Consider the following 15,625-nt stretch of genomic DNA (forward strand, 5'->3'; position numbering starts at 1 on the left):
TTCATTATCATTCATTTTAATAATGAGATTTTAGATGGATGTTCCTTTAATGCCAATAAAATTTAGTGTAAAAAATAAGACATTTATGCTTTTGCAAAAGAACATGCATAAGCACATATAAGGTTTCTCCAAATATACGTAGATCAAATAGTTATATACTGGTACAAATCACTAGAGACTATCAACATAACTGCGATTTTCATTCTGTAACTTTTCCAGTTATTAATATGGTGCTTTTTTCTTATTTAAATATAAGTAGTTGTACAAATGAGATTCCTTATAGTCTTTTTTAGCTTGTCAAGTTCTGGCCCTCAGATGCTTTGGTATATAAGTGCCTATATATGAAGCATTAGAAGCAGGAGGAGGCATGTGATAAACTTGAAATATCTCACTATTATAATTATTTGAATAATCAGCTCAAGTTACACTGCACAGATATTTGCTTCTGCCTATTCCCATTACAGAAATGGAACAAAATACTCCAATATCCTGTGTGAAGTTACAACAAATACAGAATGAGATTTAATGACATAGCAATCAATAGAAAATAGATCACAGTGATATTTGTCCTTCCCTTCCCTAAGCACAGGCCAGGTCTCACACGTGATGCTGCCCTGCTCTGACACCAGGTTCTGCTGTGGGTGAGCACACCACACACATTTCCTCCTCAGCAGGACAAGTGCTGTGGGAAAAGGGATGTACATCTCATACACAAAGCCTGTGTACCAGTAGGGTGAGCTGCAATAAAATAAATGATTGCACTGTATTGTCATAAGCTCAAACCTCAATTTAACTTCCAATCCTCCACAGTTCATGCTCTGTCTGGGAGGCTCCGTAAGAGGAAAAGAAGATGAGTCAGAGCACAGAGATAAGATTGAAAGAAATATCACAGCACACAGCTGGGCTGTCAGAGGGAGCAGGGGCATGACCAACCTTCCCCTCCCAACAGGGTCAGTCTGTGCCTTGTAGGCAATGGCAAATTCTCAGAGATCCCAAGTCACAACCACCGCAGGAAGGACAGAAAGCCCTCCAGAAGGATCCCCTCCTGTGACTACTTTGCAGAAAGCAGCTGAGCTAGTGCTTGTTCTCAAAGCCCCAGTATCACTACAAATGAGTCTCCCACTGACACAGCAACTTCAGTGCTATTGCACTGCATGGCTCCTTTCAAACACCTGGCCAGAGATGAACAAGCAAAACATAGATAAGTTGAATCTCAGCTGAAAATGAAGCCATAACCTGGGCAGCAGCTGTGAGAAAAATGACAGAGGACGTCATACAAGTTTAAAGAGAGTTCAGGTCTAACATCCCTCAGGTGCTGTGCAGTAGCAGGTTGGCCAAGTAGGAGCACATAAAAGCCTGACACTGATGGGCCAGAGCAGAAAAACGTTCCCCCAGAGCAGTCCGAAGTGCTTCATAATGCTGCCTATAAGACGAAAATTGGTTTCAGTGAAAGGGTACTTGTGCCCTTTGTCTCATTTCAACATGGACTTCAGCTTTCATATAAAGAACTTTGATAAAGGGATGGAAAACATTAGTCACAGGACTTGGACAACACATGCAAGATTTCAATGAAGTCAAGTACAGCTTCATGTCATTACAGCTGATCAGTAGAGATGTCAAGATAATTTCAGTGCAAACAGGCTCTATCAGTGGTGCATCAGAGCCCAAAGGAGCTTTTTCTGATGGAAACCACAGCCACTGTTTGCCTGTGATATGTATAAAAGAGGAGTCAGGCACTAGTATGAGCAGCACAGGCACGGAGAATGGGTAGTAAGACCACCTACACTAAGAGAAAATAACAAAGGAAAACAACAGCTCAAGAAATTTGGAAAGTTACCCTTGCAAATGCAACTATTAAATGAAGCTTTTTAACCAAGGGGAATAAGCCAAGAGGAGTTTCTGTAAGTATGAGATTTTGCACTTTGAAATATTATCAGAAAAGTATAGCATAGGCAGGGGAACACTTGGTTTTTCTCTTGACATGTAAGGTTCTCAGCATTGCAAAGGCATTTGTGTTGGAAATGTTTCTGATGTATACCCAGCTTTATCCCTATATATACATGAATATTTTATGCAATAGTCAGTGCAAAATAAACTGAATAACATTACATGGGCAATCAGTTAGAACTTTTATATAGCAGTTTCTCTCTGCTGAAAGTTATGCTGGGCACTAAAAGCTGTGGCATTTGGTAGTTTACAAATTCATTGGCACAGAAAAAGGGTGCTGAAAAACCAAAATGTATGTAGTCATTTGAAAGGTAAATATTTCATGTTCTTTGATGTACCAAATCAGTTTTCCTGATATTTCTCCAATATAAAATATAACAAGAGTTAAACAGTCATTTCCAGATCGGTGCTGCTTATTTATTTTACAGACATGAATAACTCCAGCACTTAGATTCATTTATTATCAGTCAGGCAATTACTTCTGCAGAAGAGTTGCAGCCATGTGACTTTCTCTTTGGTTACCAGTCCTGCAGGAAGCACACAGGTCCTACACATTAAAGAACTTGTGGCCTCGTTGCAATACAGCCTTACAACAAGCAAAGAGAAAGGATACTACACTTTATAAATATTGGGTGAGAAGAGTTCCATGATCCAAGTCGAGTTTTCTGAACACTGCAAAGCTGAATGGAGTAGTTAAGATGTAATTTACTATCTACAATAGATAGGACACTGTGACAGGTAACAGGCTGCTCTCCTGGGAGTTAGACAACCCAAAACTAACCCACTGCTCCAGGGTGTGGTGTGGCTTTTGTACTACCAGTCTTATTTTAGGGTTAAGACCACTGTCAGCAGAAACACACAACGTCAGACTAATGAAACATAGATTATGCTTCAGTGGAAAGAAGATGTTCCAAATCAGCGCTGGAAAAGATAAAATCAGCATGCTCTGTTCCCTGGTCTATTAGGAAATAAGTCTGACATAAGAAGAAGAGAGAACCACAAAGCCCTGGATGTGTATGCTTGGAAAATGTGTGTTCTCAACAAGCTGAAAGCCTCTAACTCAGATTAAAAAGGCTCCTCAGAACAATAACATTTCCTTACAGAAAAGTCACTTCATGCAGCCATCACCTGAAGAAAAAAATAATTATTGACACTTTAAATTCAGATGGAAGTAGCTGAATCAGATTACTTAATATTGCTTCATCTGGTATTTCTTGAGCATCTCTGTGAGTAAAAAAACTACATGAATTTCTTCAGGTTTCAAAAAAGCCACAAAGACTGCATTTCACTTACATTTCAGTGGATACAAGATGAATGATTGCAACATGAAAACACCCAAAATAGAGGGCATTGGTCAAAGTAGCCTAAAATAAGGTGATAAATAATAACCATATGCCAGAATTTAAATGCATAACTTCATCTTAAATATGGAATATGGTGTAGTTTTAAAAGACTGCTTTTAGGCAGAGGGTGAGATGAGTACATACTGGTGGAATGATTCAAAAGTCAGAGATCTAGCAGAGAACATAGTTCAGAGAATTCTGAAGCAGGCAGCAGGCAATGGCCACTGGTAGTCCCATAGGGCTGCAGGGAATGTGAGCAGCAGTTGCAGTGTAGCACTTGGGCAAAGGTATGCAGTTTCAATACCCTGCAGGAAATTTACTGGGTAAAACTCTTATATAATGTAAAGTTGATTATTTATGTCAGGGTAACAAAGAAAACAACACTAAAGGCAAATGAAAACATTTCAGAAAGCTGGGAGACAGAACCTTGTCCTCTGTTTTACTGTGTGTTTCAGTTTGAAGGAAAAAATTGGCTGTAGGCATAATATGTGCCAGTCAACCTCAAAAATAAAAAAGACTGTTTTGATTTCAGGAAGGTCCATACAAACTTACAGTCTTGTGTAAACTCAGCAGCTGGCATTGCCTGAAAGCCAAAGGAGAAGCACTAAACATACTCCATGTCACAAGAGATTTTTCAAATTTTGTCTTTTTTAGACAAACATTTTTCACTGCTTCATTCCTAATAAACTACACCCTCTTTTATGGATATCATATCTATATAAAAGCAAGTTTTATATGACTTTTATTGACTTTGAGATACATGCTGGACAAATATCAATGTTAATCTCAGACACCTAACAACTTACTCAGCATCATTCAGTTCACATTGAGCTCTGATCTCTGATCCTGGTCACCCTGAGCTTTCGGTGAAAAAAAAGAAAAAAAAGATTTTTAGTTTCATTCTGCTTTGGCTCAGGCTCAACCTTCAATCTCCTTTCATAATTGGAGAAACAAAGAGGGAAAATTATCAACATTTCTATTCTTCCCTGAGAGATATCCACTGGACTATCTGGTAATTTAAAAAATTTTTTTTAAGTTCTCATGTGTTACAAAAATATATTTTGGTCAAATGCTTCAGAAATGACTTATAGATACAGATCAGGTGCACAAAATAAGAATACTGTTAGAACTGATTGCACTGCTACATGTAGAGTGAATTATAAGATTTTATTTAAGAAAGCCAGAACTCAGCACAGCAGATTTAAAACTCACATATTTTCCATGTTTAGGAGAATGAGTCCAAATACTTGTTGGATTTGCAAGATATTCAGAGCAGAAGAAAATGGGATCAGTTCTAAGTAAGTACAGATAAGAATCTTATATTCTGCAGTACTTACAGCTGAGCAGGAGGAACAAACCCCTCAAAATTCACAGTGGAGGTTTCTTTGTAAGCTTAAGATCGTGCAAGAGAGGGCAACACCTTCACAAGTGCCCCAGCCAAGCTCCTTCCTGCAGCCAGTTCCTTAACAGCCCATGGGGTGTCCGCCGGCATATCCCACTGGGAGCTCCTTTCATGGGACACAGGCATGGGCCCAAACTCATCCCTGGATTCAGCCCAGATGTGGGCCTGCGAGGAATCTGTAAGCCGGATATTTGGGGTCCATCTTTTAAAAGAATTCAGGCTGCTGGCAAAGGTTGAATATTCATGTAGTGCATGTGAGACATGGCCGAGTGGCTCCTGCAAGTCCTCAGCTGCCACCAGGCTCCATGGGGACCAAGCACTGCCAGGAATTTGGGGGACACATCCTATGGGGGTGGGGAAATGCTTCCATCCAAAATGCCTTCAGCTGGTATCAGACCAGACACAGAACTGATTTATTGAGACATACCCTCCACAGCAATACTGAGGAGAACCTGATGACCCCTGAAACTGCCATTGGGGTGAAGTTGGGTGGCAGAAATCCAGACAGAGTTTCCAACTACTGCACCAGGGTGGTGAGGGGAGCCACTCACAGTGGAGGGTGCACAATAAGTGAACAACAGCTCCCACAGGACACTACAATTTAATTTTTTCAGTCCCAGGTATATAGCCTCAGTTATTTTTGGAGAGTATTTTTTTTTTGAGTGTAATGTAAGTTCTTCAGCAAATCCAATCATGTTGATAATCAGTGCAGCAAGATGTTTGCCATCAGCATAACAGCTATTAAAGGGCCATTAATAGAGTTCATCATAACCTATTCCCTTACTGCCCTTCATATTCTCCTGATTTTTAAAGGACAATAAAAAGGTAAAAAGGTTTTCCTCTGTGTCAGCTGCCCCATCAGGCAGGGTTCTTTCTGCTTCACAGGTTAATGCTAAAGACAAATAATCAGAAATGGAAATAAGATGGCTCTCCTGCTGATGTTCAGTGAGACAGACGAGATTGTCACTTGTTCTATACAAGTGCTATTGCTGAGAGAGGTGAAAAATTATCTGTCAGGAACAGCAAATATGACTCAGAAGTAGCTTGTAAGGAGAGAAAAAAAAAATCATTCAAAGAACTAGAGATTCTCACTCCCCATAACCACATGCTTTATGAGTTTTTACAGAGAGAAGGCTAATAGCTCACAAGAAGGGAAAAAAAGTCTTTTACTGGCAAGAGTTACTAGAGAGTTATTGATCCCACAGTTCAACAGTGGTAACATTTCTCTTACTCTGTATTTCTTTGACCAGGTCAGTCTAATCAGGAAATCCTGAGAAAATAATCAGCTAGTCATGCCATGTACTTTATCAGAGAAAGAAGGAATTATATCAAGTTATAAATAAATTATAAATCACTATCAATTAAAAAAGTTACAGAGATGCTAATGGCTGTTCTGCAGCAGAAATCTATAAAGCATCATGCAGCACTCATACCAAAGCCAATTTTGATTTTAATTTAAATTTTGAAAAAGCACTGTGGTACTAAGTAGTTGTTGACAAACTTATAGCTCCCATGAAAAGCAAACATTCAATGAGAAGGGATCTTACTCCAAATTTGGCTGATGCATAATGGAAAGCACCTACTGGAATACATCCCCTGTCCTTTCTTTTCCTAACATAAGCGTTTTTTTCAAGTTACCAGCATTGGTGTCCTAAAACTGCAATCCCTGAAAATCAGTTGGTGTAAATGGAGTTACATGCACTTAAATGGAGCTACTGCCCTCAAACATTTGTTTTTCCTTAAATTGTTTAGTCTCTCACCTCACTACTTCCATGCTCTTTCCCAGAATCAGGCAGGAGACTCCTACAAGCTTATGAACTTATTGCTTAAGAATAGCAAACATGAAAGTAAAATCTGACTTTAGCCGCCTCCGAGGGCTGTGTAGGTTAGTAATAATGTGTCACACTGCATTGTAAACAACTGGTGAGAGATGGAAGTCCCTTGCAGCTAAGATTGCATTAAACTTTCTTTATTTACCTTATGCCTGGAGCTTCCATTCAGCTCCCAGATAAGTCAGCTTAGATGTTAAAGGCCTTTAAGTATTACAATAAGATCTTGTGCCCTGAAGACTTTACTACTAAACACAAGCATCAATATTTCCTAAATTCTATGATGATTCCTGCCCCCAAAGAAGGTGCTGTCTAGAAAGGCAGTACTTTTCTTATGTTTCTCCTAAGCAGAATTTAAATAAATCAATGAATGCCATTTCTAGAGGAATTACATGGAGCACCTCGAAATGGAACTGCATTTGTTACAGCAAGAAAAATATTTGTCTCAGCATAGTAAGTACGAGATTTGGGAGTCACAGAAGAGCCTTTTAAAATATAAGTTTCATATGGCTCATATTTAAATTAGGGGCCAAATTTTCAACAATGTAATTAATTTTTCTTATACTTTGAGCCACAGCTAATCCTGCAATAATGCCCTCCTGTTTTTCTAAAGGGTGTCTTTGGAGGAAGTGCTACAATGGTCCCGGTCTTTTGAAAATCTAGTAACAAGCAAATGTAAGTAATTGTGTGTTTGTGTCCCAGATGGATCGCTGGAAAAAGTTCCCACAAAGCAAAATCAATAACTCACGCTGCATAATATATCCTGCCTTATACAGAACTAATGAGAAACAACTTTGTGTGACATGCCCAGCACGCCTCACAGTGAAAATAAACCGAGCATGCTGCAAATGCTTCCCCAAACTTGCCATTTCTGCAATCACATTTAATTCCCTTAAAGGCATGTGATGAGGGTGTGGTTTATCTGCCACATCCCCGCTTAAAGCACTGAATAGCAATTTATATTGGCAGAAAAGTGACAAAGTTCTCTTGGGAAGTCCTGTGTACAGCAAAGACACCATAAAATGGCACAGCTATACAGGGTAACAACCATGGAATACAACTCCAATATTCAGGGATGGGAAGAACTGTAGCTGCAGTAGCAATTCTGAGCTTTCCCACTCCAACCTCCCACTGCTTCATACAGGGCTCAGAGCTCTCCCACATTTCTCATATGGGCAGCAGCCCGGAACATCACTGCTGAATTACGTTTTTTAAAATAGCAATGAAAAAGTTAACCACAGCACAAACCTCTAAAAATTACTCCTAGGACTGGCATCATTTTCAAACTGCAGAAAAATTACAGAGAGCAAGAAGACTAACAGACAGCATTTGTAACTCTAAAGATTTTGCCATTAAAATCTTAACCAGGAAACAACCAAGTATGTTACAGCACAGGGAGAAACTCCCCAACAGAAAACTGTTCAAAGAGACCAAATTACAGCAGAAGCAGCAGGCACACAAGTGATCATTACCCCTGCCAGATAACAGGCAGTGCTCAACATCTTCCAAAAAATGAAAGGCCAGAATGCTGCACCAGCAAGAAAGTTTGCTTTAAATAAAAACACTTGTAGCTTGCAGCAGTACTCAGAATGCTGCCCTTCTTAAAATGCCTCCTTCACTGCACTTAAAAACACTACTAGTTGAATTTTAATTCATTTAAAAGCTTCATGACATCCAAAAATAGAAAGGTGTACTCACATATAAAGCTAGAGACTCTAAACCCAGGGATTTGCAGCTCTTTAGGAAAGGTGAGCAAAGTATTTGCCTACCTTAGATTTACTCTAGGATTAGATTTACTAGGGAGCCCTGCATGTGCAGGAAAATGCAAGGTTGAAGTGTAGGGGCAATATAGCGCAAATATTTCCCCATTTTGAAATAATCCAATAATATCTATGGGGAACAATCAAGAATTACACTGCTTTATAAATGTCCCTACTGCCTGCAAGGGACTCTAAAGGCAATGCATGTAGACAGGTAATGTAAATTTGGCTTCTGAAATATTTACAGATGGGCCTATGATCTACAAAACCTACTTGAAGACAGAACACAGTGATGAAAACATAGAATTCTGGCTTGCCTGTGAAGCGTATAAGAAGATAACATCCCAGAAGAAAAGGATTTCCGTGGCCAGGAAGCTTTTTACAAGTTACATCCAACCCCAGGCTCCCAATGAGGTGACTACAATATCACAAGCTCTTTTTTTTATAGAAATGCCTGAAGTGTCATGCAGGAGACCAACAACAAATGCCTAGCACCGCTTGTATCAAAAGGAGTGAAAACTTGCTATTCATCCTCCCCCCAAACTCTTCTGCCCACAGAATCTTAATACTTGAATCCACATCTCATCTACGGGCAAATCTTCCAACTGTATCCACTAAGAACACAAGCAGCATGCACAACTCAATTAAGAACCAAGTTCTTGGGTCTGTTCTAGTCTTTTTTTTCTTTTCAACATCAGATCCAGGGACCATTGATATCACTTCACTATATTTTGGATTACGTTGCTTCACTAGATTCTGGATTATGTCATTGCTACATATCTATCTATCTATCTATCTATCTATGCCTGGGCATTGCAACAGTAAATATAAATGAACAAAGTAAAAACTCTACCCAGTGCTGTCCCCTTTGCAAAATGAGCAAAAAGAAAGATTCCAAGACAGATTAGCTGGTTTTTTTGTTAAGGAAAACAGCAGATTTGTATGTAAAATATCTGATTTAGACATGCTCTATAACCTTTAAATATTCCTGCTTATTACTCTCCTTGCAAAACTAAGCCAACTCTGGCTTTTACTACCACTGCCTCTGGCAGGCTGACATAACTGAAGGATCATGCTTCATTATTTTCTGGTTTATGTGTAACAATAAAATTATTACAGAGTCTCAAAATGCAGCCTCCCTGCTGGCACTGGAGAAGCCAAACCCAGATCAGCTGGATTCCCAAATGTTGGCTGAGAACAGTTGCTGCTTTAAATGACTAAACCACTCCCTCTAATCCAAAACTTGAGCAATTTTTAAAGTACCCTCTGTTGGTTTTAAATGCCAATTGGCACAACAATGCATTCTTGTCTCTTTTTCTCAGTTTTTATTTTTAGTATGTGCAGCTATAGGAAACTCAGCAAGACATTTGCACTTTCAAAAGAGAAATATCAGTATTGCCAACCACAAATTCATTAATCAAATGTAAGGGCTTAAATCAGGACAGTTATAAATAAGCTGTGCCATGTTTTTTCTAAAATAATGTGTATTTGAATCTTGCTTTTGTTTGTCTGGTTTCTAGACCTTCAGGACACACCAGTTTCACATTTTCTTGATGTTCACTATTAATACAAGAACTAGGCACCAGTCTAAAAAACTAGATGCTCATGAGGATATGAAACATAGTTACATTGCTATTTCAGCAGCATTTAAAATGGGGCACTCAAATGATTCCTCTGGAAGAGGAAGATTTCAACCCATGAACGACATCAGCACTAACCAAATCTTTAGAGGTCTTCTCTCAACACTAACAAAGTCAAGCTGAAAACAACCAATGGAACTCATCATGAGCTGATGGATTATCAAAGGGTTCCTTTTATCTGGTGTTTTTGCTGACCACGAGACCTTTCTGCTGTAACACACCTGCACAGCTTCAATTTACCTGCTACAAACCATGAATTGAAGCAGGAAAACTCTAGGAACTAAAACTTCCTGAACAAGGTTGATATATAACATTGATTTTATCTCAGGTCATAACACTTCTAGTCATTTTTTTCCACTGGTAATGTGCACCTCTAGGCACTTGGACTCATCAGAATTCAGACTTCCTCTTCTGGAATCTAACCCTAGCTCTGGGAACAATTCTTAGCAAAGGAAAGCAGGGCTGGATATCAGCAACTTCCAGCTGCTCTTTCCACTGGAGCCACTCCCCATCCAAGCCATGTCCACAGGACAACTTCTGCCTTAATTGTCCCTGTTCTCTTATTCTTCCTAGAAGTAGTGAGCAAACCAAACTCATCCTGCTAAACTCCCCTTTTGCAGCCTTGGGCCCATATTCTGCATGCAGGCCCAGCAACAGAGACTTTACCACTGCTCTTGACCTCCACTAATCACAATAATCAGGATTAAACTGCCTTTTCCATTTGTGTTTCAGATAAACATTGACAGCCCTGCAAGAAAAGCAATTATGAGGAATATTCAAGAGCCAACTCAGTCCTGCTTTGATGAAGCACAGAGAATAATCTACAGGCACATGGAAAGAGATTCCTACCCACGATTTCTTGAATCGCAGTTCTACCAAAAGCTCAAACAGAGTCTTCAAACTAATGGCAACAAGTCAATGGTAACCTAAAGACAATGGTTGAAAATGTAAAAAGGTTTCTTCTGGCACACGTGTTTAAGATTTAGAGTAGACAGGAGAAATCAGGCAGTAGAGGAGTACTATTATTGAACTGTTCAACTGTTCTGTTGATGTTAGAATTCACAAGGCACTATCTTCCCCCCTTCCCAAGGAAGAGTTCTTGTTTTGTTTTCCTCTCCCCTCAAAAAAACCCTAAAAACTATGGAAAACTAAGCATTAAAAAGAAAAAAAAAGCATTTTGCTGCTGGGAAATAAATGTTTATTTGACTATACATTACAGGAGGAAAAAAATATCTGCATTGCTACATTTGTTGTTCTTTTTAGTCTTGTAGTGTCTCAAAGTACAAAGATAAATTTGAAATACAGGAGTTGGCTAAATCTTAAACTATGGGGTATATTATTCATGTGGTGTAGAGTTGAGTTTATGCTGAATTATGACATAAAACATATGCTATGAAGGCACTTGATCTACAGTATACTAAAATATTACCAGTGTCTTCAGGTTTTTCTTCAGTGATAAAATTCATTGGTATTTTGCCTTGTTTTTCTGGGTATGGACACACAAACACATTACTTTCCCTTCAGACTCCCTAAGAACGGGATACAAGCAAGCCTGACTCCTGAACATCCTCCTGCAGCACAGACAGGGCTCTCTCATGCATAAACTGTCAAAGACAACTCCTTGATTTGCTAATCAGTTATTACAGTACCCTGGTTTACAACAATGACTAATCTGAGCTTCTCAAATCTCATTAAAACTGGAATCTCTTGATTCTTTTAACAGACTTTAGTGTAGACAACAAAAGCCATAGGTACACAGAGACTTCTCTAGCACCGTCTCAAGCAGCTTTATTGCAAGGAATAAAAGAACAAATCATTCTCTGACAGCAGCCCCACAAACCCCAATAAGCATCCCACTGATCCTCTGGGATGATCTCACAGGAGAAATGGAGTGTTCACTCAGCTGGATCCATTTATGTGACTGAGGTTTCTTCAGCCATGTTGCCAGATCACGCTTATTAACGTTTACTTTAAGCTGTGCCTTGGTTGCCTAGTTTAAAGAGGCATTTTTTGTGACAATGTGTTAACCCATTGTCTCACCTCCATCAGGAAAGCCCAGTCTTTCTGTGGGAGGACAGAGCTTCATTGTGCCCCTTGTTTAACCACAACGTTGTTCTCCCTGAGAACCTCCCTCACTTTCTGATGTGAATATCTCCGCTTTCTCCTTACAAGGCAAACATGGAAACACAGCTCAGTGCAGGCAGCAAACAACCAGGTTGCACTATCTTGTAGTGAGGAGAAGCTATAGTTGTTCTTTTTAGATGTCCTCTTGTTGTTATAAATACTACATGTGGCTATATTTCAAGGTAAAGTTTCAATCCTTAAAAAAAAAAATTCATTGTCTAGGGCCTCTAAGCAGCACTATTATTGTGGTGCACAGCACAGGCTACACTTGCAGAAAGAGACAGTGCTTTATTGATGACAGATGAGTATGTTGATCAACAAGCATCCAGTGCATAATATCGATGTCTGGCTTTGTATGACGTTAATTTGGTAAATTGCAACTCTATGAGGACCCTCATGACAACATGGGAATGACAACCTGTGACATAAGCGAACACGTTTAACTTATCAGTTATCTAAGGCCCCAAAAATTCTTTTCATCCATCTTTTTTTTTATTAAATTCACAAGATAGGATTCATGTGTATATCCACGGCAGAATGCAAAGCCAGCCTGGGCATAGCCCCCACCAGAATAGAAAGCTTTAACAGCACTTCAGGGCAGTAAGAAAAGGGAGTGTTACTCTAGGAGATAATCCTTTCCTTTTGCAGTAACCTCATATAAAGGGATTATCATTCAGATATATGATTATCCAGCTCATAAAACCACTCAGCAAGAAAGGACTCCACAGGAAATCCAGCTAGGGATAGTATAGCTTTTGCTGCTGTTAACTTCTGATGGGCATACAGAGCATTGGACATTAGTTTGATTAGGCCTGCAAGATGCCACAGCAAAGAAAAAAAAAAAATCATAGGATCTCTTAAAAAAAGCAATTCCTGCAGGGAAGCAAATCTGTGACAAAAGCCAGCCTGAGCAAAAGTATAAAAAAACCCAAAATACACACAGTGAACAAACCAGGGATCACACTGAGGAAAGTCTTCCCATTTCTGTTGGAATAGAAATTCAAAAGACTTTCATGTCTGTGTCCAAGGAGAAGAGGCTCATGGTGACAAAGAGTAATAACTCCATATCCAAACAGGCTCATGCACAGCCTTTCAAAGGGGTCTTACAAAGGGCTGCTCAGGCACTGAGCTGATAGAGAAACCCTTCCTCCCTGCAGAAAGGAGATTATCCAGAAGGATAAAAAACCTCATCCACAGAGAATACTTAGGGAAATCACAGAGGGACTCACAAACACATTTTTATGGCATGAAATGTTTAGTGGGTATTTTACTAACAGGTCCTGAGTCTACCTGCCCTTATTGTTGGTGGGACTATTAATTTTATATTTCCTTCTAGAAATAAATAAAATGTTGGGTTTTGGAGCTGGGTTTCCTGTTCCCCATGTCTATCCCACACTCCCCAGTCAGGAAAAAAAGAGGGGCCTTTTCCCAAAACAGATTTGTTGTTAACTGTTAGAGATCTTTCTCTTGCTTGACTTTTCTTTCGTGTTACCAGATGCAGGGCAATAACACAGTATTTCACCTGATCATATGATTCATAAAACAGTAACTAATGGCAGCAGCAATAACAAATCACTGCTTTTATCATTTTCATTAACAGCAGTTGAACGAGCTCAGGTATACTTTTCCACTGGCAGACAAACCTAAAAGGCATTTGCTCACATTAATCATTCAAAGGTACTGTTAAAAAAGATAAAAAAACTTGAAAATAGCTAAATTTGCAGAATTCTCCTTCTTCCCTCATTTATTTAAATAAGAATATATATAAAAAAAAAATCAAAGTGGTGATTCTTCAAACGCTAAGTTTGGCAAGACTAAAATGCAGATTAATAAAACCACTGTAGCAATTAACTGTAGTCAACCCTGGAAACCATTGACCTATGGAGGCTCCATAAAAAAAACCAACCCGTACTGGACAGATGGTCTAGGGTTTTTTGGGGTTTTGGTTTGTTTTTAAAAGAGCTGACAATTAGATCTCTTTTCCTTTGTAAATATGAGCTGTGTTGGCCTACTTTCCTCGTAACAGCTGTGAAATTTTTACTCTATCATTATACTGCTATTTCCATGAGTTTTACATCAACTCTTTGTGTATAGATGATAAGTATAGAATAAAAAAATGCAGATTGTAGATCAGGTCTATAAAACAAAGTAAAAATCTGCTTATCATTAGAGTCACCCAAAAATAAAACTTTAAGCATAGCACAGCCTAATTTTTTTGGTACAGATGGGTAGTAAACGAGAACACAAAATGTCTCTCCATTCCAGTTTCCAGAGAATAAGTTGTTTGGAGGCTTTTCTGTCAAGTTCTCCTCATTATTTTTGTACTTCCATGCTAACTCTAGATATTTCTCCTTTCAAGTCCCAAGAAATAAATGTTATGCGGTCTCACTCTAAATGTAGCAAAGAGCCATTATACAGAACTTGGTACAGTAGACAACTGATCTAAACAAATGGTGAGCAGAGATGTTTATCACTGATTACAGGCCAGATGAGGATGTTTGGGAACTTAAAACCTCACAGGAAAGGGAAATGACTGCAGCATTTCCAAGTGTTCCCAAATGTACAGTACTGTTGCAGTCACAGGGCCCTTCAGAAACTGATGTTTGGTCTAATGTTCATTAACAGAGCGCAATGGAAGAAGTCCAACAAAAAGAACATTTTGCTGCACGTGCTGATTAGCTGGAACCCATGGCTACAGACCATAGCTGGTTTTGGGCAAAGACTGCATCCTAACAGAGGTTTACATACAATCTCCTACAATGCAGCCTCACAGAGGTGATCATCTCAGTAGAATTACCCATTTAATTATTTGTCAGTAATTTTAAGAAGCTTTGCTATTAAAATCTTAAATCTCAAAATTTAAAAAGGCTTTATAAAACAAACTTTAAAAAATTCAAATTTAAAACAGCAGTCCCAGTTCAGGGTCTGATTAGAATATACAAAGGATTCTAACTTTTTTTAATCAAAAAGAAAAAAAAAAAGAAATGGGTGAAGCAATATAGAAAGAAAGCTAAAAACAAGGAAGAGAAGCAGACTGTGTATTGAGGAAGAAAACCATGGTTCTCAAAGCACTCTTTGAGATATTACACATCATAGGTACACAGATTCTGAGAACTGTGAATTCTCATCACACCAGAAACAAGATCTCAGCCAGTGCAGCCAGATTGAGCAATGGGTTCTTGAGAAAGGAATGCAAATTATTAAGAGCATGATAGTGTCATATTCTGAATTCCAGGCAGTGTCTTTCATGTGTCCTCATGTTCTTACAAAAGCTGTGACGTGGAATGGGACACCCTGAAGTGTTCTGCAGCTGGGCAGCATTATGAGCATACACATTCTGCCTTGACTGAGCTGCACAAACACTTCACAGTGTGCAGCGCCCCTTGGGATGTGCAGGGCTTCTCCTGGGACCAGAACATCTGACACACCGTCCGTTCCCTGTTGATAAGTAGATGCCACAGGGGATCCTATAGCATCTCCATAGGACCATGGGCCTGTGCTTACACAACTGGATCAATCCTGCTTTCTTAACTCTATCAGCTGAAGGTTTTCCATTCTGCCAGCCTTTACCCACCACTGG

General features: G+C 39.2%; 1 protein-coding gene across 1 annotated transcript; it reads left to right on the forward strand.

Moving 5' to 3' along the window:
* Positions 1 to 1,712: 1,712 nt before the first annotated feature.
* Positions 1,713 to 11,093, forward strand: RGS13 (regulator of G-protein signaling 13). Its single transcript, XM_008630455.2, has 5 exons — positions 1,713 to 1,901; positions 4,520 to 4,588; positions 7,135 to 7,196; positions 8,529 to 8,695; positions 10,654 to 11,093. The coding sequence occupies exons 2-5, from the start codon at positions 4,524 to 4,526 to the stop codon at positions 10,849 to 10,851; spliced, it is 492 nt and encodes a 163-aa protein (XP_008628677.1). The 5' UTR covers positions 1,713 to 1,901; positions 4,520 to 4,523; the 3' UTR covers positions 10,852 to 11,093.
* The last annotated feature ends 4,532 nt before the right edge of the window (positions 11,094 to 15,625 follow it).

Source organism: Corvus brachyrhynchos, unplaced genomic scaffold (genome assembly GCF_000691975.1).
Source record: "Corvus brachyrhynchos isolate BGI_N302 unplaced genomic scaffold, ASM69197v1 scaffold101, whole genome shotgun sequence".
Lineage (NCBI taxonomy): Eukaryota > Metazoa > Chordata > Aves > Passeriformes > Corvidae > Corvus > Corvus brachyrhynchos.

Excerpts from the sequence above, each read along its gene's own strand:
- RGS13 (XM_008630455.2), top strand. The coding sequence starts at position 4,524 with ATGAGTCCAAATACTTGTTGGATTTGCAAGATATTCAGAGCAGAAGAA. Across the intron at positions 4,589-7,134 it reads GAAAATGGGATCAGTTCTAA|GGTGTCTTTGGAGGAAGTGC; the intron begins GTAAGTACAGAT and ends GTTTTTCTAAAG. Across the intron at positions 8,696-10,653 it reads AACCCCAGGCTCCCAATGAG|ATAAACATTGACAGCCCTGC; the intron begins GTGACTACAATA and ends TTTGTGTTTCAG.